The sequence below is a fragment of the Photinus pyralis genome, unplaced genomic scaffold (genome assembly GCF_008802855.1).
Source record: "Photinus pyralis isolate 1611_PpyrPB1 unplaced genomic scaffold, Ppyr1.3 Ppyr1.4_LG1, whole genome shotgun sequence".
Taxonomy (NCBI): Eukaryota; Metazoa; Arthropoda; class Insecta; order Coleoptera; family Lampyridae; genus Photinus; species Photinus pyralis.
The window spans coordinates 3,188,330-3,205,231 of record NW_022170249.1 but is presented as its reverse complement, the minus strand read 5'-3'; the positions used below and the strand labels follow the sequence as shown (position 1 = coordinate 3,205,231).

Here is a 16,902-nt window from a genome sequence, read left to right as displayed (position 1 = left end):
TTTCCTTCTTGTTTCTTTCTGCTACTTCCCCCATCCTTCAAGTCAGTTTCCATAACTCTTTTTCAGACCTTCTCCAAGCTTTACGTATTCTTTCCGTATTCTTCAGATACCTTCACATCCCCTGTCACTCCTTTTTCATGCCTTGTTTGATCTGTCATTTCCCTTTCACAACCCTTTCACGCCTTTTATCAGGGCTCCTTCGAGTTTTCTTCGCATGTTTTTTTTCGGTTCGTTTATATGTCTAATACACCTTCTCTTCCTTCACACTTACTTCTGCTCTCTTTTACTTTCTTCAGAATTCTTTTCACGCCTATTTCATTTACGCCTCCTTAAAATTTTCTTTCGAGCTTTCCTCATACCGTGTGAAAGCCTCTTTCTCGTATTCTTCACTATTCGTTCATGTCTCTTACGCGACCTTTTCGCGCTTCCTATTTACCCTTCCGTTCTTCACGCTTGCTTCTTCATTTTTGTATTTTCTGTGTTTTTTACGAGTATTACAGTCTCGTTTTACATTCAGTAAGCAGCACGAGTCGGTGTCTTTCACCCACCGTAGATTTTCTACTTCGAAATTTAATAGGCGAAGTTTTCTTGCCTTCAAATCTAATTTCCGTTTAGCCGTTTCTCAGACACTGTGCACGCGGTTTGAATAAGCCCATTAACTACTTATATCGAGCGCAATTTCATATTCTACAGATACATTGCTTCGCGAATAAATCGAATCGAAGCAGTAAAACTCAAACAAAAAAGTAAAATATAGTCCCGTAAATTTATGCTGCAAAACAAAAATTAAGTTCTTAAAATGCCTAAAAAAGGACGCAATTGACAACATAATCAAATTTGACGCAATTTGGTCGAGTAGCTTGCTTCTTACGAGGCTCTCAAGTTAGCTGTATCGTCGTGTTCACTTAAAACATGTAAATTACCTTTAAACAACATAACATTACAGAGGATTTCATTCCAGATCCAACCCCTCTGTCGAGCGGTTATTTAACCTATGTAGTTTTTGGGTACATAGTCAGGATGATTTCAATACTCAATAATTATTATTATAGGACATTTTAGATTTACACTTCTGAGCTTCTGATCCTAGACCCACTATTTATTTTAAGGCAGATTAACTGTTGTCTTCTCCGGCTATTACGAAATATTTTGAACACAATACAGCCCCTGTGAGCGTAAATATAATGACATTCCACCCAACGTATTTCTCATATCATGAAGGAAATTACAAAATAAGGAGTGCGCATATTTGGGATAACCACCTTTCTACGACACTTTGAACTAGAATAAGGGACGACAGTAGATAAATGGATAGTTGAATCCTTGTCAAACAATAAAATAACTTCAGTGAAAAGACCTACTCTAACGAAAATAAAATGTTCATGTGATGTGTGTAAGTTTATATCTTGATACCTATGTGTTTTAGTTATATCGCGTTTTTTAAAATTGTTATTTTACAAATGATTCGGCTTGCCCAAACTAACATGAAACTTAACATCTCCTGAGTTTGTAAACACATTTTTTTTTAATTTCCTTTCAGCTTTCGTGGTACTGAAATGAAAGAACGGTGAGGTTGGTTTTCCATTACCTTGCACTCCCTTCGACCATCTGTAACCGGGATTTAATAAGTAAAATTTCTGGATGTACTCCTATTTAATAGGTAAAAGTACGATATAGTGAGCGCCGCTAAGGGATCGGGTTTTCATTGGTCCACATACGTTGGTGTACATCCAATTAAGGATGTCGGTTACCCGTACGGAACGTTTTGGTAATGGAATCCGCCACATTTTCCTCGTCTGTGACATCCTTCGCGTGGTCCAACTGCGGATGCAGAACTTCACGCGAGACATTGAAGCGAGAGCGAACACACCGCACTCGTGTCGGTATGGAGTACCCGCACGAAATACAAATCGCCAACTCTGTCGGCTCGTAGACGTAGTCGTTCTTTTTGGTCGCAGATCGTTAACTCGATCGTTAATGCGAATGTGTCAGTTTCGATATGATTGATTAAGATTTCGTTTATTTGAGAAAGATAAAGGTAAGAGTTTGGGATAACGTGACAATTTTTAATTATTAAAAAAAATGTATTGAGGTAGAAATGTTGAATTACATAACGAAAATTCTTTAGAATTAGTGTAGACGTGACGTTTTGACTGTTCTTCGTATTGGTTAGTTTCGTTTCTATGCAGTGTTTTTGGTTGATAAAGTTCTAAGAAGTAAGTGGGATTTCGGTTTAAATACGAGAGACGCGGAAAGTTCGAGGTCAGCTTTTTTTTTGTTTTGGAAGAGAAAAAGGGGTTTCATTTTGCCCAATTCGTAGCCGACTACGTGTTGAGTTGTAGCGAAAAATTTGAATCAAGTTTGAGTTTGTTGTCAAGTGCAGGCTAGCCCCCCTCCCCCCACACACTTTTTTCAGCAGTTTCGCTTTCCTGATTGGCTCCTGGGCCTGATAAAGTTCCTCAAATTGCCCGCGATACAGTACAATGTTTAACCTGTTTCAACTCGTTACCGTTGAGCGACTAGATTATGTCTGACTTTCCCTGGCGGTCGTTTTTGGCCCATGAGCTTCTTATCGTGGACGGGGTAGGTAAACAACGCCTGGTTCGGCGCACTTTGGCCTTGAGATCTGCGCATTGAAGGTCATTCGATTCTGTTCTGTTTGTGCACGGAAACAAATCACTCATCAGAACCAAGCTGTTTCTATGGAATAGACTTGATTTTAATGAACCGATCTGTTTCTGTTTAACTGACCTGTTTCCGCTAAATAGATTTATTTCAGCCGGCAAACAAAACCGATTCGAAAGACCTTGTACGTGGCGCATGCGCAGATCTCAAGATCAAGGTGCGCTGAAACCGGTGTTACGTACTGAGGTTTCACGGAGTCTCCGCTGTCAAAGATCACTCTTGATAAGCAGCGCTTGCATCTGCAACCTCCATGTGTCGTAATTCTCCCAGGTTCCGCTTCCGTTAGTTGTTGCTGTATTTCCTAGTACGAGTATAACTAAAACAACCCGGTACAGAACGTTATCTCAACTACAGTAGACGTTAGGGCCATCAAGATAACCAAAGGGCAAGTATCTCTGCGACCTCAATTAGATATAAAAATAAATTTTATTTAGGCATGATTAAGCGTTTCATTGCAGCTTTCATAGGACACAATCCTTGTGCAGGTAAAGCGCATTTTTTTTAAACACCCCTACGAAATTTCTTCCATAAATAAGATGCGCAAAACCAAATTTTGAAACTGACGTTATATTTGCTTTTATTCCAAGTGGCTATGTATGAAATTTTATTTAAATGCCCAATGGTTATATTTCTTCCAAACGTCCCAATCTCCCTTTGTAGGTACTTTCCTTTGACAATTCACTCTTTAGATTATAAGGAATTATGGTTAGTATAAATTAATTCCTTTCGTTGAGACCTTTCATTAGAGTACCATGAAGGATAAAACTAGTTCCACTCCCCCCCTCCCCCTCCATCCCGTACTTTGATAAGAGGACGAAAAGAAGGGCAGTAGTTTGTAGAAAACTGTTCCTTTCGTTGAGACCTTTAATTAGAATACAATGAGAGATAAAATTAATTTTTAACCTAGAACATGTGTTTAATGTTTAATTCTTAAAAAATGCGCTAAAAAGGATCTTGCAAGTGAATTTGGTCATTTTATAAAGGGTGACGTATGTACTCGTAGCGAGAAATGTCGTGAGAAATTTAGCAGAAGTTCCTTCCAATCGTCAAAAACTTTTGTCCACTTAACCGTGTTCGATATTACAGTGTAACTGGGAAATGTTGGCACTGTGGAAGCTGAATTATTTCCCAAAGCTTCTATTGGTCTACAGTATACCGAAGGAATAAAACCCGAAGCTTTCAATTAAACTGTTATAATTAAAAGCAAAACACAATATTGATTCAGATAACCGAAGTATATAATTTCGTAATTGCTAAATAGGATTGCGGCTTTTGAATACTTGAACCGAAAAAGCACGTCAATAATTTATTACCTTAATTTTCCGCAGAATTAACCCAGATATACTTTAAAGTTCCTTTTAACGTTTTGCATTTTCTTAAAAAGTTTCTTTCAAAAGTGTCACGTAAAAATGGAAAAGTACCAACGTCAAAGGACTTTGCTTAACTACTCCTAAACGTAACCTGCAGTTTGTAATCTCGTTTGCTATACATGCGGATGAATTAGGTGAAACGTAAAGCGAGTGGCGCGTGAGTGTTGATGAATGTACTGCCATCAATTAGCTCCTTTTGAAAGTCATGGCTGTATGAATTTCTACAGCATCAGCAATTCATTTTTCATACCTATCATCGCCATATGCTCCTGGTTTTATTAGATTTACGGAACTAAAGGCATCGAAATGGCGAAGGCGAGGAAAGCAAATAGAACTCGCGTACAACACGAACATAGAACGATGACGATTGTGCATCACTTCGAACACTTGGCTGATGCTTTTACAAGAGAATTGCCTCGTAATTGAAAATTGCTTATTGTGACCGCACTAAAATCTTGCAAAATAATTCAGGTAAACTTTGTGCACTAATGCCGAAAATACGATGACGTGATATGTGTATAGTTGTTGTGTTTATGACATATTGTGAAACAAGTGAGATGTGTCCCACACGACACAATTTCGCCAAAGGTGCCCGTAATATGACAATAACTTAGTGGAAGAAGGATACCTTCAACTTAGACTATTTGTTTACTTACTTGTAGATAATGCAATCACATACCTGAAACAAATAATATAAATTAGTATGTAAAGGGAACATTCTAATCTAATAGTGTAAGTATTAAAAAAGTTTAACAGAATACACAGTGCACTTTTCCATTTGTAAATAACGCTGTGCCCCACGTTGGGCGCCAAATAAATAAGACCGTGTACAATAAATGATATGCTGTCGACTAAACCACACACAAAACACAAATTGAAACAGCAATCGTTTATACTCTCTCCTCGCACACTTTCGGCATAAGAAAAATCCCAATATTAACTTAAACCTCTAACCGGGCCGTACAAAGGATTCGAATAAACACACAATTAATTGATTGATTCAATGAAAAATTAAAAGAAAATTCCTGAAAGAAAGAAAATCTTGCAAAGCTTGTTTGGACAAATTACCCCGCACGCAAGCTTTCGACAAAATATTAAAATTACTTACAGTTTTTTTTCACTTATAATTGCACAAGAAGTTTGTATTTTACCCAGTAAATTTGGGTTTTTATAGAAAATCTGTTACCCAGTTAGACGAGAAAAAGTGTCCTCTAATAAAAATGCGACACTGAAGGTACTAACGTTTCACATTTAATAACAAGAGAACCTTAACACAATGCCTCACGGTGAATTAACCGCTTGATGTTTCAACAGAAAGCGGGCTAACCGATTTAAACTTCTCACACAACTTTCGTTTTGCACAAAATTATTATAATAATGACAAACTATGTCTTCAACTAATCAAATCTGGCGTAAAGAAACGCACATGCTTTTCCACGGTCGCAAAACAGCACTTCCACAATCAAATAATCCCCTTCAAGATTTTTCAAACACATCGCCAATCATAATCAGACTTGATAACGGAAGCTTCGGAAGAACGGATCGCGCGTCCCCACCTACGCTGAAAATAACGACCAGATGTGTCTACATTAAAGCATCCTAACTAAATTGAATTATAATAGCGATAAAATTCAGACAAAAAAATAATACACAATTTCAAACAACTCTAAAAGAAACAATACTAGAAAAAATAACACTGAGAAATTCAAATGACACGAAATAACGCTGTGTTTATTGGTAATTAATCCCCTAGATTTACACTTAAGAAAATTGAAATATTCTTACATACAGATTGCCCCGTCATTATTTTTTACTGACGTTGTCACTGTCACTGACGTTGTTGTGACATAAATACATTGCGGCGAACTTCGGTAGTTCTCGCACAATCGGTGAGCTTTTAAAATTAAACGTTGTAATTAGTTAAATTAAATTTAATTAAGCATAAAGAAACTATACATTCACTATTAATTTAAGTATAAATCACTTCCAACTCAAACGGAAGCTGACGGAACGGGTCGGACTCGAGCGCCACCAAGAGAGATGCGGACTTGCCCAGCGCCGGATTTAGGTTTTGTGCGTCCTATGCACTCAAATAATTTGCGCCCTTTATGTTGGTCCAAATGACCCCCCCCCCCACATTAGCACAATTAACTCTGTTTTCACGTTAAGAACTTTATTATTTCAAGAACACAACAAAATATAGTAAAAGAATAAATAATGGAAACAAAAATAGGTAATGATCTAATGAAGTTAACAAGAACTCATCAGCCTCAGAACATTTTCCTACGGGCTTTCACATGTGCAAATTCACATATTAGTTCCTCGAAATCAATATTATTTGTTATGTCGTGATTAATGGCAAGAACACTCAAGTCGTTCAAATTCTCGTCTGCCAAACTCGACCGCAGCCAACTCAATAGTCTTTTTAGCAAGGAAAAGGACCTTTCGGCCGAACAATTTGTTATAGCTTTAGATAAGAAAATTCGAAAAATTATATCTATATTCGGAAAAACATCTTGCATGTCTTTTTCTTTAAAAGTTGCGAACATTTCGTGGATCGCCCATTTTTTTTCGGGATTTTCTAGGCAATTAAAAAATTCTCTATAATGGACACATTCCATCACAAAATTCTCGTCGATATGATCTTTGTAATGCTCAAGTAATTTCCTTGCTTCTCTCTCTACATCATTTGGTTCCAAGTTATGTAGATGGAACAAGAAATTGAATTTATCAGTTGCATTCGTATAGGCTACATGTCTTTTCTGCATTTCGTTAGCAATATTATCCAATATTTCAAAATAGTCAACTCGCAGCTTCTCTTTACCCGTCAAAACTGTTTCATCTTCTTTTGAAGCACTTTCGTCAGCAGCTCGTCGTCTTGTTACTGTCCGTGTCTCAGTTGTGGGTTCAAGACTGCTTCCCAAAATATTTTTCGCTTCATGAAAAAAATCCTCAAATTTGGCTTCGGATCGCAAGGCAGCAACAAAGTTCACTAGAGATTCATAGAGAACCACAGCTACCTGAAGATCTCCTTCAACTTCTTGTAATTTTTTGCTCGTTTTATGGAATCTTTCTAAAATTATATTCCAGAAAATATTCATGAAAACAAATTGAAACTGGCCAAGTTGCTTAATTAGTCCCATAACTTCACAACGAACTGTGGCCTTCTGTGATTGGTCAGCTTGAATGCGCGTCAATGCTGCTAAAACTGCTTCTCGATTTCCATATAAGCTACTACACGCAAAATGCCGACTTGACCATCGTGTGCCATCCACTCTTTTCAGCACTTTCTGACCTGGTTGTAACATCCCTGTCAGTATTTCCCACCTAGCTGTAGATGCGCTGAAAAATGTGAACAAATGATTGAGAGTCATGAAGAACTTGACTGCTATTAAATTACATTCAGCTGCAGCTGCTCCCACAAGATTCAATGAATGTCCAGAACAAGGTACATACTCAGCCAGACCACACAACTCGAGAATTATAGCTTGCAGGCCAGAATAAATGCCGGACATGTTGGTGGCATTATCATATGATTGTCCAACGCAATTTTTTATGTCCAACTCCATTGATTCCAGAATTAGAATCACAGCATCCGCCATTTATTTGGCCTTATGACCGACATTTGGTAGAAATCGAATAAATCTTTCAACAGGAACATTTTTGACATACCTCAAAATTACTGAAAGTTGGTCAGTATGACTTATATCTGGTGTTGAGTCGACAATTATTGAAAAATATTTGCTTTTCTTCACTTCATGAGTTATGACCTCAGTAACTTTTTTCGACATTAATGAAATAAATTCGTTACATATTTGAGAAGAAAGATATGAAGTTCTTCCACTGCCTGGATTTCCACACTCTGTAATATGTTTGGCTAAAAAAGGATCAAACTCAGCTATTAACTCTAAGCACATCATATAATTTCCATTGTGAACGCTCCCAAATTTTTCTTCTGATCCTCTAAAAGGAAGGCAACGTGAGCTTAGTTTTTTAACAACTGCCACAACTCGCTTCAAGACATTTCTCCAGTAACTGATTTCCTGCTCAATTTGCTCATAAAGTTGATTGTCAATTCTACTAGCAACGCGAGATCTTTCAAAAAGAAGTTTTCCACATTTATAATGCTCTGGAGAATTGTCATGATGAGAAAATACAGGATGTGCATTGGACCAATCAGCCATCACTTGTAGCCAAGACAGAAGTGCCATTAAATAGTCGACAAGGTATACAATATACTGATTTTTTGCTAGGTGAGTATATCAAATATTTTCCTACTTGTTTTTCACCATTCTGAAGTTCACGCAAGAACATATTCCTAGTTAGGCTTCTGAATTTTTTCTGGGTTGGAAAAAATTTTTTTGTTTCGGGAAAATCAGCATTTAAATTCTGATCGATACTACCTCTGGAGATCAGATAATCAATTGTAGCATCATTGATGACCCATTCTGCTGGATCGTTACTAACTGCACAAGACGACTTTTCTAATTCATCTCGCTGATCTCCCCTGTCAAGAATATTTCCTTGCAGCTCTTCTCGTTCAAGTTGATCAACTTCAGGCTGAAGCTGATGTTTTAAAACTACAGTGGCTGATGGTGATGGTATTGTGGCAGCAGAAGTACTTGGCAATTCGAGCGATGTAGACAGTAGTACTGAACTAACATTACCTGTTGTATCAGATTCAGGTTTTTCTATTGGTTTATAAAATGTCTCCATTCTTCGAACTTTCTTCAACACAGCTTCTTCTTTCTCTTCTTTCTCTTTTCTTGCTTTTCTGCCAGCCGCTCCACTCATTCGTTTCAATCGTTTGTCCATTTTCACCAATTGTTCATAAATGCTTCAACCTGAAGGAAAATCAAAATGAAAATCGTCACTACAAAACTCAATTTGACTAAATTGTTTAGCATTAGCACTGATCTGATGTCTTACTGAAACTACCAAAACTTACATTACATTCAAAAACAGCGAGAAAAGAATCATAATTTGTTTAGCAGTTCAACTGATAAATAATTCCCTACTGCTACTGCTCTGTCAGTCTGTCACTGTTTGTGTGTTACAGCTTGTACTGTATGACAGACACGACACGAGACACAGCACCTACACTACAGGCTACAGGCCGCGATGCGCGATGAATGAACTCAACTGTGGTGTGGCAAGCTGGCAACAGTCAGTGGCAAGTTGGATCATGCGTAGTTCTAGTTGTTTTCGTTTTATAAGGCGTCGTTTCCTCTCCCTTCCCCTTGTAACGTGCTCGTGCGCACTCAACACTCCGACACTCGTGACGAAGATGCAAATTGGAAGCTTGTCGTGATACCGGCGTTATAAGTAACAAAATTTTGCGCCCTACGCACGTGCGTAGTGTGCGTATACCTAAATCCGGCGCTGGCCACTTGCCCCTGGACAATGTTTATGTCAGGCTTTCTGCGTTAGTAAATATTCCTTAAACCTTAGGTAACTGTGCAGATGAATAAAAAAAATTGCGCATGCGCAACCCAACTTTTGTATTTGCGCAATTCCAATTTTTTTATCTGTTAAGATATTTAAATAAAATTTTGTATGTAGGCACATCAAATAAAAGTAAATCTAATGCCGATTCAAAAATTTGTTTTACAAGCTATTCTGTACTGGTGAGACAGAATCAATCGCTTAAGTTTTGTTGTAAAAATGATGTATGTGCGAAGATCTCGAGGATCGTTCGGTATTCAGTTGTATCGGATGAAATGAAATGAACGAAGAGGAATAGAAGTTAAAGACTTATAGAAAAAAATAATAATAACGACTCATCGCCTTTTTTGGCCCCGATATTTAGTTAATGTGCGGATTAAGCGCGCGATTTAATGTGTCAGCATTCTCGCAATCCAATTAAGTATCTACCCCAAGAAGAGAACTACTTTTGTTCAATCTGCTTTCTCTCCTGCGCTTCATGAATTATTTGTATGAGAACCGCTTACCCATTCATCAATTAACCTTTTATTTCGCATCTTAGGTGTATACAATTAACTAAATTATTCATGGTGTACGAGTATAAATCAAGTACAATCCACGATTTACAAAGTAGATTGTGTCGACATACATGTACAAATAAATTGAAGCGTGAATTAAAGCGGGATTGTATTCCTACACATAGCAAGATAAAAAGCTCATCAACTACCGCCACGGTCGGTACGAAATATGAACGTCGCCTTTCAGATAAAACCTCTGAATGGCCGAGTTTCACAAAAATATTTCGTGTTAAACGACTGAAAGAAGAACAAAAACGCTATGAAGCATTTTAGTACCTACATAAAAAATATTCCATAAAAATTAATACCGTCCCCCTAGAGAGCTTAACCTTCATAATTTTCAGTTCTGAATTATAATTTAATTTGCGAATTAAAACTTTCCTTAATCATTTCAACTTTCAAATTATTGAATAATAAAGTGTTTTGAAGTAGTCGCAATAATGCTTAATGCTCTTAATCCTTGTGATACAATTGGGAAGTTTGAGGGGAGGAGAAAAAAAATTTCTATAAGAAGTAGATACAGTTGTATACTGACGAAAATTGTTTATTTATATAAATACTCGGATTCGATCATTTGACCCTACCGATTCATACATCTCGTCCATCCATTTTCCCTATGAGAGGTATCTCTTCCGACACCCCGTTCTCGAGATATTCAGATTTGAAGACCCCATCGACAGATTCGTTGAAGTTTTGAGGTCATCGGCGAATCCATAGTAGCATAGCACAATTTTCCTACATGTTTCCATTTAAATTTGCGAAGTTACAATAGTTCGGGCATTCCATAATGTGGTAATGCCCGATATAGTGGGCGCTACTTACAATTGATCACTTTTTATTCCTAATTTAGAAGAAAGGTATGTATACTCGTATATAAAAATTAATATTGTATCGTGGAAGTGCTAATTTATCATGCGATATTTTGTTAGGTCGAAGAACGCAAAGTTATTTTTAGCTGGGATTGTGAATAAGGCGTGTAGGATGTGAGGTAAGATATAGTTAGGGACGCGAGTTTTTGGGCCAAATTGTGAACAGCGCGTGTACGCAAGATCAGTAGAGTGCTGAATTAACTCGCCGGTAGAGTAGCAATTAAAAGCGATAATAGCGACGCAAGAAAATAAATAAGTGTATTTTATTTATGTAAATACCTATAAATTAAATCGGAAAGAGCGCGATGAAATCAAATATAAAGTGCGCGCCGGAAATACGTAGATTGTGGTGATGCCTAAGCTACCAATAGTAATAACGAAAACGTTCCATTATATTCGACCTTGTCTCGTAAATAAGCACAATGTAGTACCTTCATTCCTGTGGGATACGTCACAATTTTAAAGCTCGCGTTTCTCTCCATGCTCCGCCCCGCACTGTATACCATGTAAGCTTCAGTCTTCTTTTTTGTGTGGTACGGTTACGTCGCGATTGTTATTATGTCGACATCGAAACATTCTAAGCGTTCGCGGTCGCCCGGAAAGTATAAGGACGAAACACTTACTCTTCTGCGTAGGCTAGAGCGTCGGATGGATGCTTTCGAACGCAAAAGCTTTAAGAAAAGAAAGCGGTTGCCCTCTTCCGATTCCAGTTCTGGGGATTTTCCAACACCCCAAAAACGCGTTACATTAGACTCGGATTCCGATGCGAGTGCACGCAGTGCTTTCTCCGAAGATGACTTAAATCAAGGTAACTATATCCAAGGGGGCTATCTTGTAGCGTTAAGTGATTTCTCACTCACCGCTCGTAGGGCTGCTTGTGATAGCGGCCGACTATTTGTGATAATAGTCATGTTCCCCGACCTCAACGGTTGCTTGGGATAGCACCAGGTTGTTGGTGATGACAATCTTGAGCGGAATCACGCTATACTGCTTGTGATAACAGTAATTGAATCATGGGACGTTTTAGTCCCAGATTGTGATGAACGGGTCTTATTATCCACCTTTTTTTTTTTTCTGTGTAGTGGAAGGCGACGACGTAGAGGAAGTACCGGCGCCACCATCAACCTTGAACCAGGATGTGCTATCTATACTCGGAAATGATTCGCAATCCGATAGTGTTAAAGGTCCACCTATTCAGCAAGAAGTTACTGAAAGATGGATTAATATTTTTAAGCGGGGGCTGTCTGAGGACAAATGTGTCGAATTAATTCAGAAATACCCTTCTCCCGAAAACGCGGGGTTTTGGGACGCACCGAAGCTGAATCTGGTAGTAAAACACGCCGTGACGGATTCGGTGGAGAAACGAGATTTTCGCCTTGCAAAATTACAAACGCAGATAAGCTCTGGTTTAGCAGCTATAGGTTTAGCGCTTACACAGTTAATCAACAAGGAAGGGGATGAGTTTAAGCCACTCATCGAACAATTAAGTGATGCGGGACGCTTACTCGCGGATGTGCATCATCGAGAAAGTGTTTCCCGAAAGGAATTAATTTCCTTGAATTTGAATAGGGATTGGAAGGATACAGTCGCTGAAACCGCGATAGATTCTTGGTTATTTGGCGAGAATTTGGAAGAAAACTTAAAATCGGCAAAGAATTTGAAAATTTCTTCCAACCAGCTGAAATCCGTAAAGACATTCCCTAAAAAAGTAATTCACAGACCGGCGTTAAACTTCAAAGGTCCACCCCAAAATCGTCAGGCGAAGGGGCAGGGTGGACGACATCGGCAAGTCCCCACCAGCAGCAACAGCCAGTCAAGAACGGGGAGACGCATGAATCTGATGAATCGAGATCCTCAGGGACATCGGCGCCATCTGTACAAGGAAACGAAATACCATCGCTTTTAGAGGTAAGAAGAACCGCAGGACGATTAAGACATTTCATAACTTTCTGGAAAGAGTTAACAAATGATAAAGTGTTATTATCGTGGTTGAAAGGATTTCGTTTACCTTTCGCTAAAACACCAGTTCAAAGGTACATTTCGGTGGAGCCAACATACTCTGCGTCCGAGAAAGCTGAAATTGCAAGGGCAATTCAGAAATTGCTACAAAAAGGTGCAATTTCGATTGTTAAAGCATGTAAAAATCAGTTCGTTTCAAATGTGTTTGTGGCTCCTAAACCGGATGGCACCTGGAGATTAATTGTGAATCTGAAACACTTTAATCAATTTGTAAAAACTGACCATTTTAAATTAGAGGACCATAAAACTGTTAATAATATAATTACAGCTGGTTGCTTTTTAGCTAAATTAGATTTGCAAGACGCGTATCATTTAATTCCCATTCATAAGAGTGACAGGAAGTACTTACGTTTCACTTTTAGTGGAATATTGTACGAATATAACTGCTTATCTTTCGGGTTGAATTGCGCGCCTATGTTGTTCACGAAGGTCATGAAACCCGTAGTAGCATCACAGACAATTTTGTCTGTGGTAGCATACTTACGAGCACAGGGTCACGTCTCGGTCATATATTTAGACGATTTTTTGTTGCTTGGCAATTCATATACCGATTGTTTGTCAAACGTACGTCAAACCGTATATATTTTACAACGATTAGGGTTTGTTATTAACAGTAAGAAAAGTATTTTAGTTCCTAGTAACACGTGCACCTACTTAGGCTTTGTTTATGATTCCATAAAAATGACGGTGTCCTTGCCAAAGGAAAAATTAGTTAAATTATTAGCCGAATTGTCAAAAATGGAAAATACTAGAGTCTGTTCCATAAAATCATTTTGCAGGATTACGGGCAAATTAGTGGCCACTTGTCGTGCAGTTAAGTATGGAATGTTGTATACAAAGATGTTGGAAAGGGAAAAATATAAAGCCCTCGAAGCGAACGGAGGTTCGTATAGAGGAATTATGCAAATTCCGAAAAAATTAAAAGGGGAAATTCGTTGGTGGAAAATGAATTTAGTTCAGAGTGAGAATGAGATTGGGGGAAGAAATTATTCTCTAGAAGTTTTTTCAGATGCGTCTTCCACGGGGGGGGGAGCTTACTGTGGAGGAATTAGGGCTAGGGGCCTTTGGTCAGAGTCTGAAAAAAGAAATCATATAAACCTTTTAGAGTTGCTAGCTGTTTTCTTTGCGCTTAAATGTTTTGCGGCAAAACTTCGAAATTGTGCAATTCTATGTAGAGTAGATAACACCACGGCGTTATCATATATAAATCGGATGGGAAGTGTAAGATTTCCAAAATTAAATTGTTTGACACGGAATATTTGGCAGTGGTGTGAAAAGCGAGGCTTATTCTTGTTCGCTTCGTATATCAAGTCCGAGGATAACGTGGAAGCTGACGCAGAGTCGAGAGGGTTAAGCGTCGAGACTGAATGGAGTCTCTCCGACTCTGCCTTCTCCAGGTTAATAAAAAAGCACGGGGCACCACAAATCGATCTGTTTGCCAGTCGATTGAATAACAAGTGTAAAAATTATGTATCGTGGTTCAGAGACCCGGGTGCTATGGCGGTGGATGCCTTTACATTGAAATGGGAAGGTTTCCTTTATTATGCATTCCCCCCATTTTCGTTGATTCTAAAGACTCTGGAAAAAATTATTCGGGATAGTACTGTTTGCATTATGGTGGTCCCTGTTTGGCCGACCCAACCATGGTACCCCGTTTATCTTTCCTTGATAGTAGGCGAACCCCTAATATTGACACCTGACGATAGTTTACTTTCTGTTGGCAGAATCCGACATCCGCTAGCAGGAAGTTTGTCGTTAATGAGCGCGAAATTATACGGGAAGCGCTACGTCGCAGGAACGTGCCAGAAGAGAGCCTGGACATATGCGTAGCATCGATATCAGAAGGAACGGTAAAACAATATAGAGGGGGGTTGAAACGCTGGTGCGAGTTCTGTCAGCGAAAAGGTATTAACCCCCTCGTTGTTTTAGTAACAAACGTTTTGGAATTCTTAACCGAACAATTTAATATAGGTGCCTCTTTTGGTTCGCTCAATACTTATAGATCGGCAATTGCTCAATTAGGGGGACCCCAAGTGAGTCAAGATTATAGGTTAAAAAAGTTCTTTAAGGGTGTTTTTATGCTTAGACCGACTAAACCTAAGTACGACAATATTTGGGATCCGGCAGTCGTCCTAGATTATTTAAGGGGACTTAAAAATTCGGAAATAAGTATTGATACATTAACGCACAAACTTACAGCCTTGCTAGCGCTGGCAACGGGTCAAAGGTTACAAACCTTAACGTTAATAGAAATTTCAAATATTTATAGGGACACCAAAGGCTTAACTATCACGATACCGAGTCGGATTAAAACATCAGGCAGAAATAGATTACAACCGGTATTAAGATTGCCTTTTTTAGATTTGGATCCGGAGATTTGTGTAGCTCGAACCGTTTTACTATATATAAATAAAACAGAAGTTAGGAGGGGATCAGTTAGGTTTTTGATTTTATCAACAAGAAAGCCGTTCCACAAGGCAACTGCACAAACCCTTAGCAGATGGATTAAGATTATTTTGCAAAAAAGTGGCGTGGACGTTACAAAATTTTCTGCCTATAGTACCAGACATGCAGCAACATCTGCTGCTAGTAGGAAAGGGCTTAACTTTGATACTATTCGGTTATCGGCGGGGTGGTCCCAGAATTCCAATATGTTTGCTACGGTGTACAATAGACCTATATGTTCGGACAAATCTTTCGCTGAAACAGTGTTAGGAGATTAAGGATAGTATCTGCTTTCGATTCCTTAGAATTAAGACATATGTAAACGTTATGTAAATAAACGTTCATGGTTGTCGCAACGTCTTTAAACATCTACATTGTGCTTATTTACGAGACGAGGTCGAATATAATCATAAGATCAAACGAACTTACCCAAGTGATGTTCGATCTTGATTATATGAAGACCTCGTCGAAGTAAATAAGGTCCCACCACACCCTCTGGAATTTGCCCCGGTTGGGTTGCGACAAGCTACTTTAAAGAAACTGAAGCTTACATGGTATACAGTGCGGGGCGGAGCATGGAGAGAAACGCGAGCTTTAAAATTGTGACGTATCCCACAGGAATGAAGGTACTACATTGTGCTTATTTACTTCGACGAGGTCTTCATATAATCAAGATCGAACATCACTTGGGTAAGTTCGTTTGATCTTATGATTTTTTAATCTACATCCAATTAAACAGCGTCTTGTCCTGAAAACTGCTGTGTTCTTGTTGCAATTTGTGTAACAAAAGCTTGCGTGTGTTTTTGAATGATGATTTGGACGAAAATACGGTTTTGCTAATTCTTCAGGAGTGTACGTCCCCGTCAACACTACGTGAATTCTATTTAGAAGAAGTGAGCGGTGCAGTACATTGAATCCAACCTCCAGGCGCCTATGATACACGGTTGAACCCCAATCTGGCGAAATTATTAGCACTGAAGAAGGTACAGAATTTTCTCTTTACTATTTCCGTTTTGTACGAACTATCGGTGAATCATGTGTATATTAATTAATGGTTTATTAAACTTTATACGTGCTTATTTAGAATTACGTGTCATATCGTTTAGTAAGATAACTTTAATTATCTGACCAGTAGGTATATTTTTTGATTTAACAGTTTAATCTCTTGTAATTTTCATACAATTTATAATTGTTTTACAAAGGGAAATAAAAAGGTGATTTAAGAGCACGCTAACATTGAAGTGAAATAATTTTTTCCGATATATTCGAATATTTAAATTTCTGATTTTTCTGCCACATGTTTCAGATTATTCTAAATTGTTAATAATTAAATTAAATTTAAAAACTTCAGGAATGGCTTTCAGCTTTCCGACTAATGCAGGAATAACACGATAGTACTGTAGTGAACATTCCGGAAATCTCGATAGACATCGAGGCGCTATGAAAGATTAGTAATTGGCGATAAAGAACGGAGGCGGATGTGGCGATAAAACAACGTAATTAAATTTACGT

General features: G+C 38.3%; 1 protein-coding gene and 1 pseudogene across 2 annotated transcripts; one reads left to right on the top strand and one right to left on the bottom strand.

Moving 5' to 3' along the window:
* Window positions 1–6,325: 6,325 nt before the first annotated feature.
* LOC116160338 lies at window positions 6,326–8,991 on the bottom strand (annotated as a pseudogene).
* A 2,426-nt stretch (window positions 8,992–11,417) lies between these two features.
* LOC116160486 lies at window positions 11,418–16,027 on the top strand. 2 transcript variants are annotated; one of them, XM_031473688.1, is made up of 3 exons: window positions 11,418–11,734; window positions 12,009–12,834; window positions 14,670–16,027. In XM_031473688.1, the coding sequence occupies exons 1-2, from the start codon at window positions 11,485–11,487 to the stop codon at window positions 12,830–12,832; spliced, it is 1,074 nt and encodes a 357-aa protein (XP_031329548.1). In that variant the 5' UTR covers window positions 11,418–11,484; the 3' UTR covers window positions 12,833–12,834; window positions 14,670–16,027. The 2 variants fall into 2 exon arrangements, with proteins under 2 accessions (XP_031329548.1, XP_031329549.1); XM_031473689.1 differs by lacking the exon at window positions 14,670–16,027 and having other exon boundaries at window positions 12,009–13,378.
* The last annotated feature ends 875 nt before the right edge of the window (window positions 16,028–16,902 follow it).

Excerpts from the sequence above, each read along its gene's own strand:
- LOC116160486 (XM_031473688.1), top strand. The coding sequence starts at position 11,485 with ATGTCGACATCGAAACATTCTAAGCGTTCGCGGTCGCCCGGAAAGTAT. Across the intron at positions 11,735-12,008 it reads CGAAGATGACTTAAATCAAG|TGGAAGGCGACGACGTAGAG; the intron begins GTAACTATATCC and ends TTTTCTGTGTAG.